Genomic DNA, 20,243 nt, shown 5'->3' with positions numbered 1-20,243 from the left:
ACAGCTTAAACTTCCCTGAGGAGTTCCTTTTGTTGTTCGAGCCTTGTGCTCCCAATGTTGCCAAAGATGACTCTGACCTTGTGATCCTCCTGCCTCCACTGGCCAGGTGATGGATCGCAGGCATGTGCTACCACGCCTATATTTAGGATTTATCTATATTCCTTTTGAGCTCCATAATTTTATTGCTGTTACTATTCTAGTTAACCATTGTCTTGATCCATTTTCTGCTACTATAAGAACGCCTCAGACTGGATAATTTATAATAAACAGAAATTTATTTGGTCCATGGTTCTGGAGTCTGAGACGCCACAAAGCCTACTGACACCTGCCCAGTAAGGATCTTCTCTGTAGACTGTAACATAGCAGAAGCATCACACAGCAGGTGCATACGCAAAACAGGAGGAGCCACACTCACTCTCACAATAAACCACAACCATGCCAATGACAGTAGGCAACTTAAAGCAGGCCTTTGTAAACCACCCACTTCCCTTTTCAACACTGGTGGACGGGGTTGGTTTCCAACACATGTGCTAGGTAAACATATTTAAACCACAACAGCTCCCATATTCTAAGCGTCTCCCATTCCAGATGCTAAGGTACTAAATGTTGTAGGTTAAGGCCACAAACTTAAATTCCATAGTGATCAAATAATTTTATGTTGCCAAGGCGCTATTACTTCTAAAATGGTCCTAGATCTTTGGAAACATGCAGGCCGACGATTCCCACCTTTACTTAAAATATGAACTGAAGGCAGAAAAGTATTAATTTCCTAGTCCCTGCCCCTACACACAGTTCATTCTCTTTGAAAACAGTTGATAGACTCGGGAGGCAGAGGCAGGTGGCTATCTCTGTGAGTTTGAGGCCAGCCTGGTCTACAAAGAGAGTCCAGGACCGCCAGGGCTCTGTGTAACAGAGAAATTCTGTCTTAAAATTTTAAAAAGAAAGAAAGAAAGAAAGAAAGAAAGAAAGAAAGAAAGAAAGCAGTTGTTGAAATACCTCTGGGGTCGGGGGGGTGGAGGGGAAGAAATACCCCTGAGAACATATTTATGGTTCTATATTTTACTAACTGGGGGGGAAAAAGGAAAAAAACAAAAACAAAAAATCAGGAGTGGGGACTTTTAAAACCAAGACTCATTCCCCCCACCCGACTCCTGTGCAGCAAGGAGTGCCACCCTACCACACAAGAAAGGAACCGCATGGAAGCATTTAAAAGTCACCAGTGCTTCTTATGTGCTGGTACAACACACTCATCACACAAGTACAGAAGACAGGGACTAAGGTAGGAAGAAGACAGAGATGGGTCTGCAAGGGAAGCAGAAAGGGGGGCGGGGGCAGAGACATGAAAATCAGCAGCCAGCTAATGCCTGGAAAGCTCTGGGTAAAAGTGTTTGGGTCCGGGTTGCATTTGTTTGTTTGTTTGAATCTTAAATTCTTCAAGTGGAAGTAAACTATGACAAGGAACAGCATCCCCCCCCCCCAAAAAAAAAACAAAAAACAAAAAACACCAACCCCACCACAAGCAAAAGTCCTGCAAGGAGAGTTATGACCCTTTCTCAGAAATAAAGCCAAAACAAAACAGTGACCTCTGGATGAACCTCAGCTCAGTGATGCTCTGGAAAGATTAGGAAGAAGATAGACTGCTCGGCAAATTTGCATATACAGAAATCAAGGTGAACGGCCTGCCTTGGAGCCTGAAAGATGGAAACCGTGACAAACGAAAGTTCCTGGCAGCTATCTCTCTAATCAGTCAATAAAAATGTGCATTAGGTCTACTCAGCAAACTTGAGCAATGCACACACACAAAGACACCATGAAAGGGTCACAACTCACTGGGAACAAGGGAGAAACAGAGCAGATGTGGAGATCAACCAGGCCGCCTGTAGGCCTTATCTTTAGCGATGTCAGACAAAGGGAACAGTCGAACTGAACTCAGCAGTTCAGCAATCCGAAAGGGGTTGGCCAAGGTAGGAAGTAGATAAGGCGGCATTCCCCTGTATAATGCAAGTTTACTGACCACCCTTCAAAACAGTGGGGGGTGGGGGGCACACATACCCTTCTATCAGCAGACAGTGACAAAACCCAGGGCCTCATTCTGAAATGCATTAAATTCCTTCCACATTCCAAGAGGCATAAGACTTTAAATATTACACAACTAGTAAAAGTACTCCAAACCTGAAAGCTGTCCCTTTAAGAGGGTATAAAGCCCTTTAAAAAAAAAGGGGGGGGGGGAGGGTTGATCAAAGTCAGAGACCAGAGACTCCAGGCTTAGTTCTTTGATGGAGTGACTTAGCCCTCTGCCAAGTAAGGTCTCGTCAGTTCCACAGCTCAGTGTGGCAAGTCCGCTCTCAGCCTCAAGGACATGAAACAAAGCAAGTCAACTCGGAATCCCACCCACCCCCACCTGTGTGACCACGGGAAAACCATGACTCTCACCTGGTTCTTCAGAGAGGCGAGGCACTCAGAGGCAGCCAGCACAGGGTTCACCACTCTCCCTTCCTCCCTCGCTCGGAGCCAGAAGACTAGGAAGCAATCCATCTCTTCTGTTACCTTCCCTCGTGGCCATTAGCTGTTTCCTGGCTGACTTCCCCTTCCTTACCTCTCAGGTGCTCTGCAGGCACTCGCTAGCTCTTTCAATCCGTCCAATCCTGTTTCTGTCTCATCCCCTCAAACACATCACAAATTCCCTCAGGGCGCAGCATGTGTCTTCAATATTACATATTATACTACCCTTAGGTGAAGCTCTTTCTCCCTGGCCGCCATTTAAACAATGTCCTTGTTCCACAAATCAAATCCCAATGCAACCAGCTCCTCACAGAAGTGGACATATGTTCAGGAATTGTCACACACTTCTCCAAGAAAGCCACACACCTCAAGCGTGAATTTATTATATCCAACAAGACTCCATGACAAGTCACTCCCTAGTACAGACAGGAGGAAGTCTTCAGAGCAGAGAACATTCGCCCAACAACTAGTTTTTCACCCTGGGAATCAGAAGGCACATTATTTAAAAATAAAAAATTAAATAAATCCTTGACATTGTGGCCACAGCAGTCATCACACTCGTGTGCTTAAAGTCTCCAAACCTGGGACAACAACCAGGAGCTTACAATCTTACACCACAGCCTGCTCCCCCCGCCCCCCAACACTCCCTGGCTGACACGGGCCTTCACAACAGCTCCCTGGGAACTTCAGCCAACATAGGCTGGAGGGCAGCTTGAATCAGCTGGCTCACGTGTTCTCTCAACAGATATTGGTTAGTACCTACTAATGCCAGCAACTTCCAGATGGCAGAAAAGGAAATATCTCTTAGCTCTCCCCAAATCCTGCACTTGCCTCTCTTAAACCAAAACTAAGTCCATAGACAAACCACCTATAGACTGTGTAGTATAGTTAGGTAAAAGCACAGCTGTATGCTCTGCAGTTGCAAACTTGGGTCAGGAAGAATGCTTCAAGGTCAAGGCCAGGCTGACCTACATAGCTATATAGTGAGTTGGAGGCTAGCCTGGACAACACAGCAAGATCCTGTCTGAAGAATGAAGTAAAAGGCCCGGTGTGGTGGTGGCAGCGCACGCCTTTAATCCCAGCACTCGGAAGGCAGAAGCAGGTGGATCGCTGTGAGTTTGAGGACAGCCTGGTCTACAAAGTGAGTCCAGGTCAGCGAAGGCTACACAGAGAAACCTTGTCTTGAAAATCAAAAAAAAGAAAGAAAAAAGAATGAAGTAAAGGGGGGAGGAGAAGGGGGAAGGCAAGGGAGGGGGGGATGGGGGAAAGAGAAGGGAGGGGAAGGGGAGAGGGAAGGGGGAAAGGGGGAGGGGGTGAGAGGGAAAGGGGGAGGGGGAGGGGAAGGGGGAGGGGGGAAGGGGATGAGAAACATGAAAATGACCTACTTTGAATCAAGTTTTCCACCAATTTTTCAAAACAAAGAGATGAGATAAAAATTCAAGAAATAAAACAATCCCTCAGTGTTGCCTTCAGTACAGCAGGAAGGCACCCCACAGCTGGAAAACACAGCATAAGAGGAGCCGAGGGACTGGAAGCCCTGCAGTTTTAGAAGGAAACAACGCGCATCCCCAGCTCACCTCGCAGCCTGCCAGAGGTGCTCCTCCCACAAGACATCTGAGTGTGCATTGTCCAAGGAAGAAATAGTGCCTTCAGTTTATTTCATGAATATGGAGCTGCACAGGGCACCAGCCTGACTGGGCCCAGTTATTTTAGGCTGGCCCCTGGAAGACTGCACGGGAAGAGATGCCGACGGGACCTCAGAACGCTTTCTGGAGGCCTCCTATTAAGCAAGCTCTCGATTTTAGGGCCAAATGAACAAGCATCTGACTTTATCAACTTACAAGAAAGGAGCTTGCACATCCCAGAAGAGCCTCCTTACAAATCTCAGGGCGAGCCACCGAGACAGGGCAACAGAACCCTGGTGCACAGCCATCTTGAAACCTTATGCTGAAATTGACCACTTAAGTCAAAACAGGCTCATCCTTTATTTTTAAGTCTCAGGAACTTTGAGCAGTGAAAATAAATAAACAGCTCTGCTCTAAACTTTGATATATTTCTCCCTAAGTCCCAGAGGGCAGCAGAAGGACCACCAGTTAAGACCAGCTAAAGACGAGACACAAGCAAAGCCAGGTTCTGTTCCACTTCCTGTTAGCGCTGAGCAGATACGAGATCACTGCGCATGCGACTGACCACTGCAACGCAGGACTAGAGGCTGCTCTGCATCTACAGCTGTTCACCGGCACACCAATGGCCCAGCCGGCCCATCTTCGTCTGTGCCACCTCACGTGCCATCATGTTCATATGTGTCTGTCCTAAATCCAGGGCCATCCGTGCCAAGTGAGTGAAACCGTTCAGCACATTCTCTCCCTCCTATGATCAGATAATCCACTACAGAGAGCCTCTTCAACAACAGACGAGTGCATATATACTTTTAGATAAAACTTGGTTATGACCATCTCTAAAAGAGAAGAAGGTGTTACCAATACAATTTCAAAAAATATACATTTAAGAGTAAAAAATTTACTAATAGTTTTCTCATAAAAATTTACATAGACTGTGTTCTGGGGAGCTGGCTCGGCAGTTAAGAGGACTTGCTGTTCTACCAGAGATGACGGTATGGTTCCCAGAACCCATGTGGCAGCCCATGCTGTTTGTAATTCCAGGTGCACCGGTTCCAATGACTCTTTGTTTCTTTCTTTCTTTCTTTCTTTCTTTCTTTCTTTCTTTCTTAAAGATTTATTTATTTATTTATTATGTATACAGTGCTCTGCCTACTTGTACCTCTGCAGGCCAGAAGAGGGCATCAGATCACATTATAGATAGTTGTGAGCCACCATGTGGTTGCTGGGAATTGAACTCAAGACCTCTGGAAGAACAGTCTGTGCTCTTAACCGCTGAGCCATCTCTCCAGCCCTCCAATGACACTTTCTGACCTCCATAGGTTCCTGCACACATGTAATGAGATACATACATGCAAGCAAAATACGCTTAACATAAAATAAAAAATATTTAAGAATTTTTACATTGGCTAACTTCAAGTCACATTATGGTTTTAATTTTTACTTTAAAAAGACAGACACGGAGGTGGGTATGGTAGTTCACATCTGAGTTCCAGGCCAGCCTAGCCTACACAATGAGTTCAGGTCAGCCTGGGCTACAGAGTAAAAACAAAAAACAAAACAACAAAAAACAAGGGGCTGGAGAGGTGGCTCAGCTCTTCCAGAGGACCTGGGTTCAATTCCCAGCACCCACATGGCAGCTCACAACCGTCTGTAACTTCAAGATCTGACACCCTCACACAGACATACGTGCAGGCAAACCACCAATGTGCATACAATAAAAAGAAATCTTTTTTTTTTTAAAGAAAAAGCAAGATAAACTAAAATGACACAGTTCTTTCAAATCTGTATCATCTCCACACCTTAGTTTTTTTAAAGTTACAGAAATAAAATGACTATGTGCCACATTTCATACTTGTTATTACACTGACACATGCCTTGGGAAAATAGAGATGGTGCTGACGAAACACTCAGGACCGCTCTGAAGAAGGTGAATTAATGTGCGATCCTAGGGCATGTGTACTCCAGCCGGCCCTTTACTTACGACACCCGTACCCGTTGGACACTCTGCAGGACACGCCACTAACACAGAAGACACGAAAGCTTCCGTCCACATGGCTAAGTGGACCCTCTCTCTACTTGCAGTTCTCAATTAAGACTTATGGTAACATAAACAGAGGTCACCACAACTGTGCAGTAAGGGCCAGACACTGATACCTCAGCTTCTATAAGAACAATACAATCTGTCCTAATTAGTCAAATCTACCTTTGTAGCACAAAAACAGCCATAAACAATGTTATTAAATGAGCTTAATTTTGTGCCAATAAAATTTTACGTGTACTACAATTTAAATTTCATGTGATTTTCAAGTCATGTGATTTTTTTTCTTTTTTTTTCTTTTGGTTTTTCGAGACAGGGTTTCTCTGTGTAGCCTTGGCTGTCCTAGACTCACTTTGTAGACCAAGCTGGCTTGATTTTTTTTTTTTTTTGTAACCAATTTAGAGAATATAAACTACTCATAGCTTTCTGCTCATATAAAACTAAATGGCAGCCAGGTGTGGTGGCACACACCTATAATCCTAGCATTCAGGAGGCAGAGGCAGGTGGATCTCTGTGAGTTCGAGGCCAGCCTGGTCTACAAAGCGAGTCCAAGACAGCCAAGGCTACACAGAGAAACTGTCTCAAAAAACAAAAAAAAACGAAACATACAAAAACAAACAAAAAAAACCCCTAGATGGCAGGGCTGAGATAGATTTGGGTAAGAGGCCTATAGTTTTCTTACCCCCAAATCTAGGGACACAGACAGGCAGGGGACCAGTACAAGGTCCTAGGAATCACTATCCATCACAAGGTTTCATGGTGCCCAGGCACAGCAAGCAATTAACAAGGCTTAATTTGAGAGCCAGGCATGGTAATGCATGGCTTTAACCCCAGCATTCGGGAGGCAGAGGCAGGCGGATCACTGTGAGTTCGAGGCCAGCCTGGTCTACAGAGTGAGTCCAGGACAGTCAAGGCTACACAGAGAGACTCTGTCTTGAAAAAACAAACAAAACAAAAGGGTTAATTTTACTTAACTAAATGACGACTGAGTGCTACACCTGCCTTTGAAGACTATGACTCTCTGGGAAAAGCAGCACACCCTTGGGAGCTCAACTCCTTCGGCGGCTGAGGCAGAAAGACAGCTTAAAGCCAGGCACTTCAGGACAGCCTGAGTGGCTTTGAATTCACTGTGTATCAGAGAATGACCTTGAGATCCTGGTTCCCCAGGATCCCTGAATGCTGAGATTACAGGTGTGGGTCCCCATACCTCACCTGCTTATTTGTGGGAGTTTCATTTTGTCCTTTCTAGATTTATTTATGTGTATGAGTGTGTGTCTACACACGTGGAGGAGCTCCAGTTACAAGTGGTTGTGAGCCAGCCTACTTGGGTTCTGGAAACTGAACTTGGACCCTGTCTTGAAGTTAAACATAATGAAATCACAAAGACTTTCAGTGTGTCCTAGAGGCAGAAATAGGCAAGTAAGACAAGACATAATAGTATATGACAGATACCAACAGGGGACAGGGTGGTTTAACAGATGGCAAAACCCAGGCCAAGAAGTAGGGACAGACACGGGGGAGAAAGAAAAACCTGGAGAGACTCCTGCCTGCCCGAGTTGCTGACGCCCAAGGGAAGTGTTCCACTTCTTTTCTGCACAGAAGTGATTACAAATGAACCTAGTTGTTGGAAACATTCTGGACCAACAGGACAAAGGCTTTGGACATCTTACCAGAAAAGCCACTAAGGAATTTTTCACTAAAAATTTATAGATACAGGGGCTGAAGAGATGGTTCAGAGGTTAAGAGCATTGGCTGGTTTTCCAAAGGTCCTGAGTTCAATTCCCAGCAACCACATGGTGGCTCACAACCATCTATAATGAGATCTGGTGCCCTCTTCTGGCGCATAAGCGTACATGCAGGCAAAACACTGTACACATAATAAAGGAAGAAAGAAATTATAGATACAATACACATTTTAGATCTACTGGTCGTTCTGAAATATGGCAACTCGGTCACTGAGAGTTCCAGGCATTTGATGGGTTGCCTTGGATTTCTGAGTTTGCAGTGAAAAATAACTGGTGCACATTTAGTAGACACAGACTTTGGATTTTGACTGATCTTTTCCTGGACTATACCTGGTGCGGTACTTTTGACCAATCCTGGGAGGGAACAAAGAATGACAGCCCTGCATTAGCTTCTCAGCCACAGCTGCTCTACAGGGCACTGTTGCTAGGTGTGGCCCCCAGTAAGCTGTGTGTGCTACAAGCACTTTCATGTTCTAGTACTTTCAAGTTGCAGTGGATTTACTCAGGGCAAACCCCCCTTGTGACCTGAGAGATATCTGTACAAGGAGCAAAGTGGAAGGCTAAAAGACCACTTATTTGTCAAGATCTGGCAATAATCGAGTGAAATTCAGTGGGAGGTGGCACACCGGCTTTCTCTGAGTTGGGCAAAACAGTAAGAAGTAAATTTAGTTTTAAACATGGCGCCATCCACCCATCCCATATTGATCACAGCCAGCTACTAGACCTGAAGAAAGAGCCGACCTGAAACACAGCCTTACATTTGCAAACAGTAAAGGAAGGCCTGAGGTGATGAGACATTCCGTGGAATGATAAGAATTTGGGAATGTAAGTAAAAAAAGGAACAACGGCCAAAGGAAAATCAGGGAAGAAAACAAAGGAGTCTGGCATCTCTGAATTAATCTGCACGTGAGCTGTTATTTATTTATTGGTTGATTTTGGTTTTTCGAGACAGGGTTCCTCTGTGTAGCCTTGGCTGTCCTAGACTCACTTTGTAGACCAGGCTGGCCTCGAACTCACAGCGATCCACCTGCCTCTGCCTCCCGAGTGCTGGGATTACAGGTGTGCGCCACCTTGCCCGGCGTGAGCTTTTATTTTAAAGGGATAAACCAGACACTCCCTTGAGAGATTTGCTAAAGAGACTATTAGCTGCAAATAGCAATCTACTGGGCCAAGGACTCCAAGGCTTACCTGTACCAGGACTTCTAAGATCCCACCTACAGGACCCTCATAGTCCTGTTCACGGCGTAGTTACAAGAAATCTAACCACTGACAAGCTGGAGGCTTTATAAAGTGTAAGATAAAGGCCCCTTCCTAGAATACGGCAAGAGCATTACAACTTTAAGTTCCGCTTAGAAGCGCACAGGCTCTTAGGGCCTTCAGGCTTGCACACCTTTCTATCAGGCTGCTCTGTGCTATGCATTTCTTTGGTATTTCAAAAATGTTTGCGGGCAGTAATGTGAGATTGTATGCACACAGGGGGAGGGGGGTACATGATAAAAAAAAAAGCATACTCGACTTCCTGAAAGGATTTAGAACTGAAATAACCCAACGTGACTCCTCCCACACCAACGTGACCCCTGAGGACAAACGGATGGAGAGGGGCGCTCTAAAGTGCCCTCTGCTGTGCACGTTTCCTTCTGGGTGCTTTAGGAAAAGGAGAGAAGGAATGTGCAGGAAAAGCAATGACCTGCAGACCGGGGATATAGCCAACAGCAACGTTTATAAAACCATTCAGCAGCCACCGGCCATTAGAGAACAGCTCCTTACCTTCTCAAGTTGAAACCTGCAAAATGTAAATCAGGCCTTTGTGAGACAAACTAAAATAGTGTCCCCTCAGGGTACAGAAATACCACAGCGCAGTCACCAGCGTGAGCTACTCCTCGGCATAGTCAGAGCCCATATTACCAAGATTTTCCCAGGAGAAAAGGCAAATTTGCTGTTTGTCTCACGTTAAATATTAATACGTACTCACGGGAGGACCAAATCACTTTGTGTGTTGATTCTGACTTATACACACAAGTCATTTCATAAAGACTAAAGACCTCCATATAAGCGCCACGCATCCCTGAAGGTTCCAGAGCGCTTGGGGACTGAGGTGTGATGCTAACTTTGGAAGTTCCATAATCTCTGACTGAGTTGCTCACATAAAAAGTTTAACCTAATTGTTTTAAGAATGAGAAAAAGGCTACCTTCTTGCAAGACCAAAATTCTATCTGCCAAGTTTCCATCCACAATAAAGACTGAATTAATTAAAGGGGCTGTTTAAGAAAATCAAATCCAGCTGGAGAGACGGCTCAGAGGTTAAGAGCACTAACTGCTCTTCCAGAGGACCAGGGTTCGATTCCCAGCACCCACATGGCACCTCACAACCGTCCGTAACTTCCAGATCTGACACCTTCACACAGATATACATGCAAGCAAAACACCAAAAAAGAAAGAAAAGAAAAGAAAATCCTCAACTACAGTTCTACTTTCAAGGAGTCCCTAGATACTGCTAAAACTTACTGATTATTATCAGACAGAAAAGCTAACTTTAAACAGCAACTAAGTAATCATTACAGATTATTCAGGAGAGTGGATCTGAAAGCAGAAAGCAAAAGAGGACTTTTGAGGAACCGGTGCCTGACTCTTCTCTCCACAACAGGCAGAAAATGCAGTTGTGGCTCCCAAAGCAGCTTTAACTCTGCGTATCCAAAGATGTGCTGTGCCCAGACACCGACTCTGTTACTGCATATGAAAGTTTAGAAATGGCAGCTGTCAGAATCCATGCTTGCTTTCCTGCATTTTTTTTTTAACCTCGAGTGATGCATATTGGCTACACGGACCTAATGTGCACCTGTCAAATGTTAAAATTCAGCCTCCTCAAAAAGGGTACCAGTTAAAATGATCATGCAGTCTGGTGTATGAACATTTCTGAAGGATTACATAAAAACCTGTCATCGGTGGTCTCCTGGGTGTTGAGCTTAGCAACTAAAGGCAAACTGACTTGTTTCTATATTTATTATTTGACTATAACCCCTTGTGTTTCATTTTCATAATAAAAATTGACTCATGATCATGCTAAAACGTGTATATTTTGTATTACTTAAGTGTGATCTGATTTTTTTTTCCCCTCTAAAGTTTGAGACAGGGTCTCACTATTGAGCTCTGGCTGGTTTGTAACTTGCTGTGTAGAGCAGGCTGGCCTTGGTCTCCCAGAGATCCCCCTATGTAAGCCTCCCAGAGTTCTCCAACACACCCACCCCCTTGATTTGCTTTTAAGGTCTGCAGTGAGTAAAACTCAACATCAAAAGGCCAGCAAAGTGGCGGCTGGGCCTACTCTTTCTCAGTGCGCACTGGAGTTTCCCATGCTCTGTAGGCAAGGCACAGTATGCATCGCTTGTTTAAGGGTATGTGAAATCTGAACTGGATGGGAGATTTAATGGAGGCACAAAACAGTCATGGTACTTGACTCCACGGGAAATAATTAGTTAGCTACAGCCCACAGAGTAACTGGAGTCAAGGAGTGAATACGCTGCATATCAAAACACTGATAAGTCCATCCTAGCCTACTCGCCCTAAATGACTGAGCACAGCATTCATGCATGCATATATACCCAGGCATTTAAAAAAAAAAAAAAAGTGGGACAGAAGCCCAAAACAGGTACAGTAAGTCCAGTCTAGTTTTCCTAAACTGTCCAACTAAAAGGCATAATGCACATTTTGATAATAACTATACTGCTATGAAAATATTTTAAGCCAGGTGTGGTGGCACACACCTGTAATCCCAGTACTTGGGAGGCAGAGGCAGGTGGATCGCTGTGAGGTCAAGGCCAGCCTGGTCTACAAAGCAAGTCCAGGACAGCCAAGGCTACAGAGAAACCCTGTCTTAAAAAAACCAAAAATAAATAAATAAATAAAAGGAAAGGAAAGATTTTAAATCTTTTTCTTAAGAGTAAACCACACCGGGCCTGGTGGCGCATGCCTTTAATCCCAGCACTCGGGAGGCAGAGGTAGGTGGATCGCCCTGAGTTTGTGACCAGCCTGGTCTACAAAGGGAGTCCAGGATAGCCAAGGCTACACAGAGAAACCCTATCTCAAAAAACCAAAAAAAAAAAAAAAAAAAAAAAAAAAAAAAAAAAAAAGAGTAAGCCACGAACCCTGTCTTGGAAAAAAAAAAAGAGTAAACCACGATGGGTGTGGCTGCTCACAACTTTAATCCCAGCACTCAGGAGGCAGAAGCAGGAGGGTTTCTGTGAGTTCGAGGCCAGCCTGGTCTATATAGTGAGTTCCAGGACAGGCAGAATGAGGTCCTGTTTTATGACTGTCATTTAGCAACTGAAGAACTTTCCCGCAGAATCAAATCCAAGCATATAAAAAATGTCATATCGCCGTCCTGCTGGGGTGGAAGAGCTCTTTGATGGCCAAAAGCTAACATCTGGCTCCCAACAGGAGCAACCTGGCTGCTCTCTCTTAACCCTAGCACACGACTCTGCAACAGAGAACGTAGCAAGGAGTGACTACTCTATCTCCCTCTGCAATCACCTGAAGTAAACCTCAGCTCCTACGCCTGGAGAAAAAGGAAAGCCAAGATTGACAGCCCATTGTTCAGAACTCCTCAACTGCATCTCAGGCTCTTGAGATCATCAAGAGCCTTTTCTTTAATTTTTTTTTTAATAGATTAAGCAAGGCTTCAAGGAGACTCAGAATCGAATGCCCAAAACTTAAGTAAAAAGTTAAAAAAAAAAACTGGACATAAATTGTAAAACAATTTTAGGTGACGTAAAAACTCTGAAGATACTTAAAAGAGGACAAACCCTAACCCTAAGGAAGCCCCGCCTGTCTCCAGCTGTTCTGAGAAAGTCACCCATCTCAAGGCCCCCTACCTCCACACTTCTACACAGCTCCAATGCCTTTTCAAACCAGAACTCATTCGTTTAACTACTGAAAAGCAGAGGCCTCACAGTTTCATTTATGAACTTGTTTTCCAAAAAGTTCCATCTGCCTGGTGACTCATCTACAACTAAGGTGTTTACTGCAAAGGCACTAAACACTTGCTTTTCTAAAGCTGATTCCACACACACAAAGTAATTTACACTTTTCAAGACATTTGCTGTCATATTCTTTCTCTCGAGAAAAAAAAAGGTCTCTCTGATTCTTCATATAATGTTTGGCATGTTGGTCAGCAATGGAAAGAAAACTACAAACCCATGACCTAGGGATTATTTGCCTACAAAAATGTCCCTTTCAGATATCCTAGATGTTATTAGCTCTGTAGAACTGCCATGCTTTGGACCGGCTTGGGGCAACCTGTTCTCTTCAGAAGTTCTCTTAGAACCCGCTACTGGCAAATTCAGTGCAAAGGGATGGAAGCTCAGCACAGTGACAATCAGTCTCTCACGCTAATACTGAACACAGCAATGAAACTTTCTGCTCGCCTGTCTGTCTCAAAAGTGAAGAAAAGCTTTCCTAGACCCAGAAGGAATTTGGATTCATTCAGATAATCACAGCCTTTCCCATTCATGGTTCTGCCCTGACGTTTCCTCCTATACACCAGGTTCCTGAATTCTAACACGGCGCATGTTTCCACACTTGGTTTGGATCAAAGCAAAGGGGGTAAAGACATCAGACATCGAGGCTTTTTACACCGGAACAAAACCACCCGGCAACTACACTGAGTGTCTTCATTACTTTTTTGTTTTCTCTCTACCAGGATTAGCAGTGAAACAGCTCTTAATTAAGGCTGAGCGGCTCTAAAGAACAGTAACTTTAAAAGTGAACTTCTACTTTAATTACACGTAGGTAATACCGGCAGTAAAGGCATTTGCTCCCCCTCAATTCCCTTATCAGAACTAAAAGCGATCCTTCTCCACCCTGGAGAGAGACAACTAAACATTTTAAAGACACGTATCTAAAGGGAGACCTTCAAGATTCTGATGCACGGGATGTGACAGTCCGGGCCAGGATGGGTGTTTCATTAGCACCTCAGTGGGTAAGGGGAGTGGGGGTGTTGATCCAAAATCCCAACTGCCGAAATAGAAAATAATCAACGAAACAAGAGTCCCGTTGGGTTAGAAAGAGTGAGAAAACAGAGCAATGCTAGCATGAGACATGGTGGCCCTCACCGGATGTTCAAAGCGAGATGAAGTTTAGAAGTTGGAGAAAGGAATTTCTGTGTGTGGCCCACGCTGGAGAACAGACCGTCAGCACGCGGCTGGACAGGCCCCTCAGGCCGGACCAGAGGCTCCATGAAGGCAGCCCCGGAGCTGGGCCGTGAGCGAGAAGTAGTGGGGAACAGGGCTGTCACCGCTTACCCAGGTGCAGCGTGAGGTTGATGGAGTTGGGGTACTGCACCCCAGCCAGCATGGTCTGGCTTTGCCACCAGGTGGTGTCGGCCTGGTTGTTGTAGTCGGTCAGGAAGGCTGCTCCGTGCTGCAGGTGGAGCTGGCCGGCGTCGCACAGGTGACAGGACTTGGTGACTCCGGTCACCCCAGTCTGTACGCAGTACTCCTCGGGCGGAGTCCCACACGTGTTGGTAGCCACCACGGTCACATTGAAGGCGGCATTAACAAACTCCGGCATGCAGCGCTGCGGCCGGCCGCCCTCATCCGCGCACTCGTCCATGGCCGCCCGGACACAGCCCGCCGCAGCCGCCAGCACAGCCAGCAGAGGCCACAGCCACCCCCGGGACCGCAGGGCCAGCGCGGCCCTCCCGCCGCCCGTCATCCCGCCGCGCGCGGGCCCTCGGCGAAAAGCTGGAGTGCCGCTCTGCGCTCGCCTAGAGGCGTGCCTGGAGGCCGATCCTCCGCTGCGGGCCGAAGCCGGGTTGTGGACCGGACTGGTGGCGGAGAGGCGGGCGCAGAGCCGATGGGTGGGCGTCCCTGGGCGAAGACCGCGCTGCCTCCGCCGCCTCCCGGTGCGCAGCCTGCACTGAGCGCCGACCCCCGACTTCCGAGCGCGCACCCGAGAGCGCGCCCCAGGAGGAAGGAGCAGGGGGTGGGGTCTGCCGGGTTGGGTGGGATCAGGCGGAGGAGAAAACCCAAGACCGGCCTCCTCAGCAGCTCACGCGGGGCCAGGAGCTGCTCCCCGCCCTCGCGTCCTCCCCAGCGACTCCCGGCGGCCACAGAAGCAACCGCTGGCTCTCCGGCCTTGGAGGGCGGTGGGCCCCAGGAGCGAGGTGGGCGGGGCGGGAGCAAGAAGGAGGGGCGCGAGGTGGGCGTGGCGATGGAGTAGGAGGGAGGGGCGCGAGGTGGGTGGGACCCGGAGCAAAAGGGGGGGTGGGGCGCAAGATGAAGGAGGCGAGGGGGCAAGAAGGAGGGCTTCTGGATGGGCGTGACTAGAGATGGGATGAGCGAGGGAATAAGAGGGAAGGTGGGCGGGGAGGGAATGTGAGTGAAGGAAGGAAGGCGGGGCGTGGGGTGTGGGGCGCGGGGCGGTGCATGCTGGGAGGGCAGGGGCGTCGGTGGAGATCCCGCACCCTGTAGGAATCCCTTGTCTAGGTCTTCGCCCTAAAAGGATCTTGCCCTGGAAGGTGTCAGGGACTAAGAGGAGGTTCTTAAAGGACGACGCAGGTCGGTGAGATAGCTCGGAATCTGTCTTTTGACTTCACGATGACTTGGACGGTGGCCCAACCAGGTGTCATTCCTTAGGGTATAGCCCAGCCACTACCCGGCGCTGGGGTGCGGCGGCCTGCATGACCTCGACTTCGCCAGCGGTTCTGGGCATGTCCCCTGCAACGAGGGCCAAGCGCTTACCCACGCTTAGAGGAGAGATCCCGGGGTGACCAAGGGGCCGAGTCCCTGCGGAATGCAGGGCCCGTTTTCAGCTTCAGAGTCAATTTTGTGATTTCCTTGCTCTAAATTAAAGTGTAACTGTCATTTGCCCGGGCAAGGAAGGAAGTGAGGAGGCTGGGAATGCAATGACATTTTCCCCCTGGATACGCAGACCCGCTTTGAAATTCTTCCACTGTGTTGTTTGTGTTTCCCAGCTTGCCTTTAAAAGATTCGAAATGATCTGGACATTCTGACATCCTCCTCTTCGGACCTGCTGAGTCACAGAATATTGTCAGTGCCAGAAATGACTCAGTGCGCAGAGCCTGAGCCAAAAGATCATGAGTTTTAGTCCCAGATCAGAACTACCTAGAGTGCTGATAGGACAAGCAGACAGGGGAAGGGAGGCTGCTGTAAAAATGAACCAGCTGACAGCCGGGCATGCCAGTACACCGCTCTAATCCTAACCCAAGATGCAAAGCCGACCCACAAAGTGAACACTCCAGACGCACTTTTAAAATCTTTTTCGGATCTTAGTGATACAGTGATAACAAAAAACAAAAAAACACCCACGATTTTGGATTCAGTAGTCTTTTAAAGATAGAGATACTGGCCAGGCGCGGTGGCGCACGCCTGTAATCCCAGCACTCAGGAAGCAGAGGCAGGCAGATCCATGTGAGTTTGAGGATAGCCTGGTCTACAAGTGAGGCCAGGACAGCCAGGAAGGACTACACAGGGAAACCCCGTCTCGGGGGTGAGGGGTGGGGGAAGATAGGAAAACTGATATCTACAAGATGGCTCAGCCGATAAAGGAACCTGTCACCACGTCTGATGACCTGAGTTCAATCCCCAGGGACCACACACTGTCTTCCACACCTGCACAGTGACACACTTGTAACACACACACACGTAATTTTTTAAACATGGGGTAGTGAGCATATGAAACAATAAAATAAGTAAACAATAGGTATTAATAGTTAGGGTCGGTGTCGTGGTCACAAGTCCTAATTAAGAGGGCCTAAGTAAGGATAATGGACTACTTACTTATGATGGGTAGGGGCTACTATCCAGGGAGCTTGTAATTCTGAACATATTTGGAGATGCACCGCCTGGCTTAATTATTGAGATGGCGGAGAGTCATGTGTGCTAAAGGTCTTTACTCGTATAACTTTTGGGGGAAGGAAAGTTGGGAGCTAGAATGAACATTTTAAACCAATGGTTCTCAAAGTGTGGGTCACAACCCCTTTGCAAGTCGAATGACCTTTTCCTAGGGGTTGCCTAAGACCACTGGAAAACACAAATATTTACACACTGTTCCTAATGGTAGCCAGATTACAGTTATGAAGTCGCAATGAAAATAATTTTATGGTTTGGGGGGGCATCACAACGTGAAGAGCTGTATTAAAGGGTCACAGCATTAGGATGGCGAAGCAAAATCCGTCTTTTCACTCCTTCTGGAGGGGATGGTGTCTCAATTCAAACATCCCAAACTAACTAGTGTGTGGCCTTTTCATTGCTCTCTCTTGGCTTCTGGTGTCCGAAGTTAACTTCAAGCTGAGCTCTTACCTATGGTTATTTGCTCTGTAATTCATCACAGGAACCTCACCTGTCCTTTGTAAAGCACAGGAAGGAGCCTTGAATTAACCTCTAAATTCCGTTGCTCACTGGAATATGGTAAAGTAAGAAGAACGTTTTGTTGTTGCTGTTGTTGTTGTTGTTTTAAAGAAATAAATTGTATCCAACCAATGTGCTTGTTGATTAAAAAGTTGTTTCTCAGTTTGGATGGGGAGTGGGGAGGGGGTAGGACAGTTTCACTCCATAGTCCAGGCTGGGCTGGATCCCACATCAGTCCTCCCGCCTCCCCAGTGCTGAGATTGTAGGCATGCGTCAACATGCCAGTCATCATTTTCTGAGTGTTGATTCAAATAAGCCAGAGACTTTGTAACACAATTTTAAAGACCTTTTGGGAAACCTGAACACTGGGTGTTAGATGATAACAAAGTATCTGAAGTACCTGGAGGTGCCACAATTATAAATAGACTTGCTATTTTAACAAAAAGAAAACAAATAAATATGATGGCATCTCACTGGAGTGTTATCCCAACATCCACTATAGGCTAAGGCCAGAGGATCTTCACTTCTAGGCCAGTGAGATACTCACCTGCCCCACTCAAAAAAGCATATGAGAATTACTGTAAGTTACACTGTTTTGTTCTTTCTTCCTTTCTCCTCCTCCTCCTCCTCCTCCTCCTCCTCCTCCTCCTCCTCCTCCTTCTTTTTTCTTCTGTTTGTTTTGGTTTGGGATCAAAAGATTCCAGAGCCTCATCCTTTTAAACACACATTCTTAACTTTTGAAAAATCATTATTTTTAAAAAGGAGCCTAATAAATATGAAAAATTGGTTTGCTAACAAATTGGTAGCCAAGAAGAAATAAACTCTATACAACCAAAAAGAAAAAAAAAAGAAAAAGAAAACCCATTGTATACTAAACAGGCATGCTATTTATGAGAAAAGCATGAAGGAAAATTTGAGTTTAAGTTCCTGAAAAGAGTCTCTTAATGCCCAGTCACCAGTGCCCCTGTGCAGCAAGGCAGGTGGGATCAGGTACGTGGCTACACAAGCATGACAAACGCCCCCCCCCATCCCCAAAGAGCCTTTATTCCCCCAGTTAAACCTCCAAAGCTTAAGAGATGCGTCCTTTCAGGACATATATGAATAACTTTCAGGGTAGGATGCTCACTGGCTTGGTCTCCTGTGAATCTGTAGGCATACACACCCCTACCGAAGTGAAAAACAGTACCTAGTCACAGCCCATGGGACAAAGCCACTGAAAGCAAAGAGTGTTGTTGCCAGTTGTGAGCAGGTTACAAGTCAGGAAAAAGAAATCAACAGATGTCTACCACCTAAGGGTCCAGAGAGCATGTTGTATAATTAGAAAGAAGTTTAAAATTCCCGCTAGCCTTTCAAGGTTGTACTGCTGTTACATTGCTAAACCGTTATAATTATCGATGTGTTTACTTTTCCACTTGGGAAAAAAATAGATAAATAAATAAACTTTAATGTTGTACATTCAAGAACTTCATAATTATGCTGTACAGACATGGAATATATAATGTCACTCCCACACGAAGAGGGAAGGCTCCATTTCACCCAGAACACTTGTGCTTATGTGGACACTGACCACTTTTTCTGGACCACAATGTAAGGAGACAAACAGAAAGCACCTCCGCTATGTCTATGAAGCTTTACCCCAGTTAATGATGCAGGCTGTAAAGCAGGAATATAACGTGATCACTACACAAGGCCAGAGCTCAGAAGGAATTGTACAGAGTTTGAAACCCGAAGTAGAAAAGGAAGTGACCCCCTCCAAAGGTCTCCTCTCAGCCAATCACAAAGAGCTTATGAACAAGTAGCAAGGCCAAAGCAAATGGTTGAAGTTTGGGGAATAAAACTAAGTCAATGTCTGTGGAGAAGGGAAGATGTACATCTTACTCTCTGGGAACTGGCCCCCTGGCAACTCCCAGAAGCTATATGGATGGCTGGGGAAGGGATTCGTGAGGGCCCAACCCTCCCTGAGGCACCATTATCAGTTAATGGTTGCTAGGGGAAAGGAAGTCACAGTTGCCAGTCCGCAGCCACTGGTAAATTGTCCATGCTCCAGTTCATAACCCCCTGCCCACACTCATATAAGCAATACTAATTAAACTCACTGGGTCACACACAGAAATGCAAAAAACAAAGGCACAATAAAAAGTAGACGCATCGCTTGCTGGGAAGAAGATGGTCAAGTGGGAATGGGGTGAAAAGGGTGATGGGGCATGGGGGTGGGAAGTGAAGAAGATCAAAAACATTATGTAAACATGTGAGAGCATCAAAGGATGTTTTTAAATATTTAAGCCAGAACTCGGGCCTGACAAGATGGCTTAGCAGATAAAAGCTCAAGCCTAGTGACCTGAGCTCATCCCTGGAGCCCACGTTAAGGTGGAAGAAAGAAACCAGTCACAAAGTTGTCCTCTGACCTTCACAGTAAATGTGCTTGTGTGTGTAATAATAATAATAATAATAATAATAATAATAATAATAATAATAATAATAATAATAATAATAATCGTAAAAGCCAGAAGTGCTCAGTGAAACAAAATGAACAACCAAACCAAATCCTTTAAGTTATTGTTGGTGACTGACTAGAATTGTCCTGGACTCTCTTTGTAGCCAGGCTGGCTTCAAACTCACAGAGATCTGCCTGTCTCTGCCTCCTAAGTACTGGGATTAAAGGCATAGGCCACCACCGCCCAGCAATTGACTAGGTTTTTGCGGCCCCACCCTCCTACATATGTTGGATATCCAGCTCTCAAGGTGGTTTTTAGACACAGGCTATGGGGAGTTCCAATTAAGTCAGAAAATGGGGGGAGGTTCTAGGCTGATGACTTTAATGGTTCTATAAAAAGAGAACCAAAAAGTCTGGAGAGATGGCTCAGTGGTTAAGAGCACTGACTGCTCTTCCAGAGGTCCTGAGTTCAATTCCCAGCAACCACATGGTGGCTCACAACCATCTGTAATGTGTACCTGCAGATAGAGCACTCATATA

At 46.1% G+C, this 20,243-nt stretch overlaps 1 protein-coding gene and 1 long non-coding RNA gene across 2 annotated transcripts in view; one reads left to right on the top strand and one right to left on the bottom strand.

Moving 5' to 3' along the window:
- The window catches only part of LAMC1 (laminin subunit gamma 1), a gene marked incomplete at its 5' end in the record, with an annotated part of 119,063 nt that extends 104,451 nt beyond the window's left edge, over positions 1-14,612 (bottom strand). Inside the window, one exon of the mRNA XM_084792375.1 lies at positions 14,201-14,612. Within this exon, the coding sequence (XP_084648501.1) occupies positions 14,201-14,612 (412 nt within the window). The remainder of the gene's footprint in view (positions 1-14,200) is intronic.
- LOC311603478 overlaps positions 1-20,243 on the top strand; it is a 239,519-nt gene that overhangs the window by 84,733 nt on the left and 134,543 nt on the right. The gene's annotated exons all lie outside the window — the stretch shown is intronic.

This window comes from Acomys minous (assembly GCF_964271855.1).
Source record: "Acomys minous genome assembly, chromosome: 1".
NCBI lineage: Eukaryota > Metazoa > Chordata > Mammalia > Rodentia > Muridae > Acomys > Acomys minous.
This window is presented reverse-complemented; position numbering and strand designations above follow the sequence as displayed.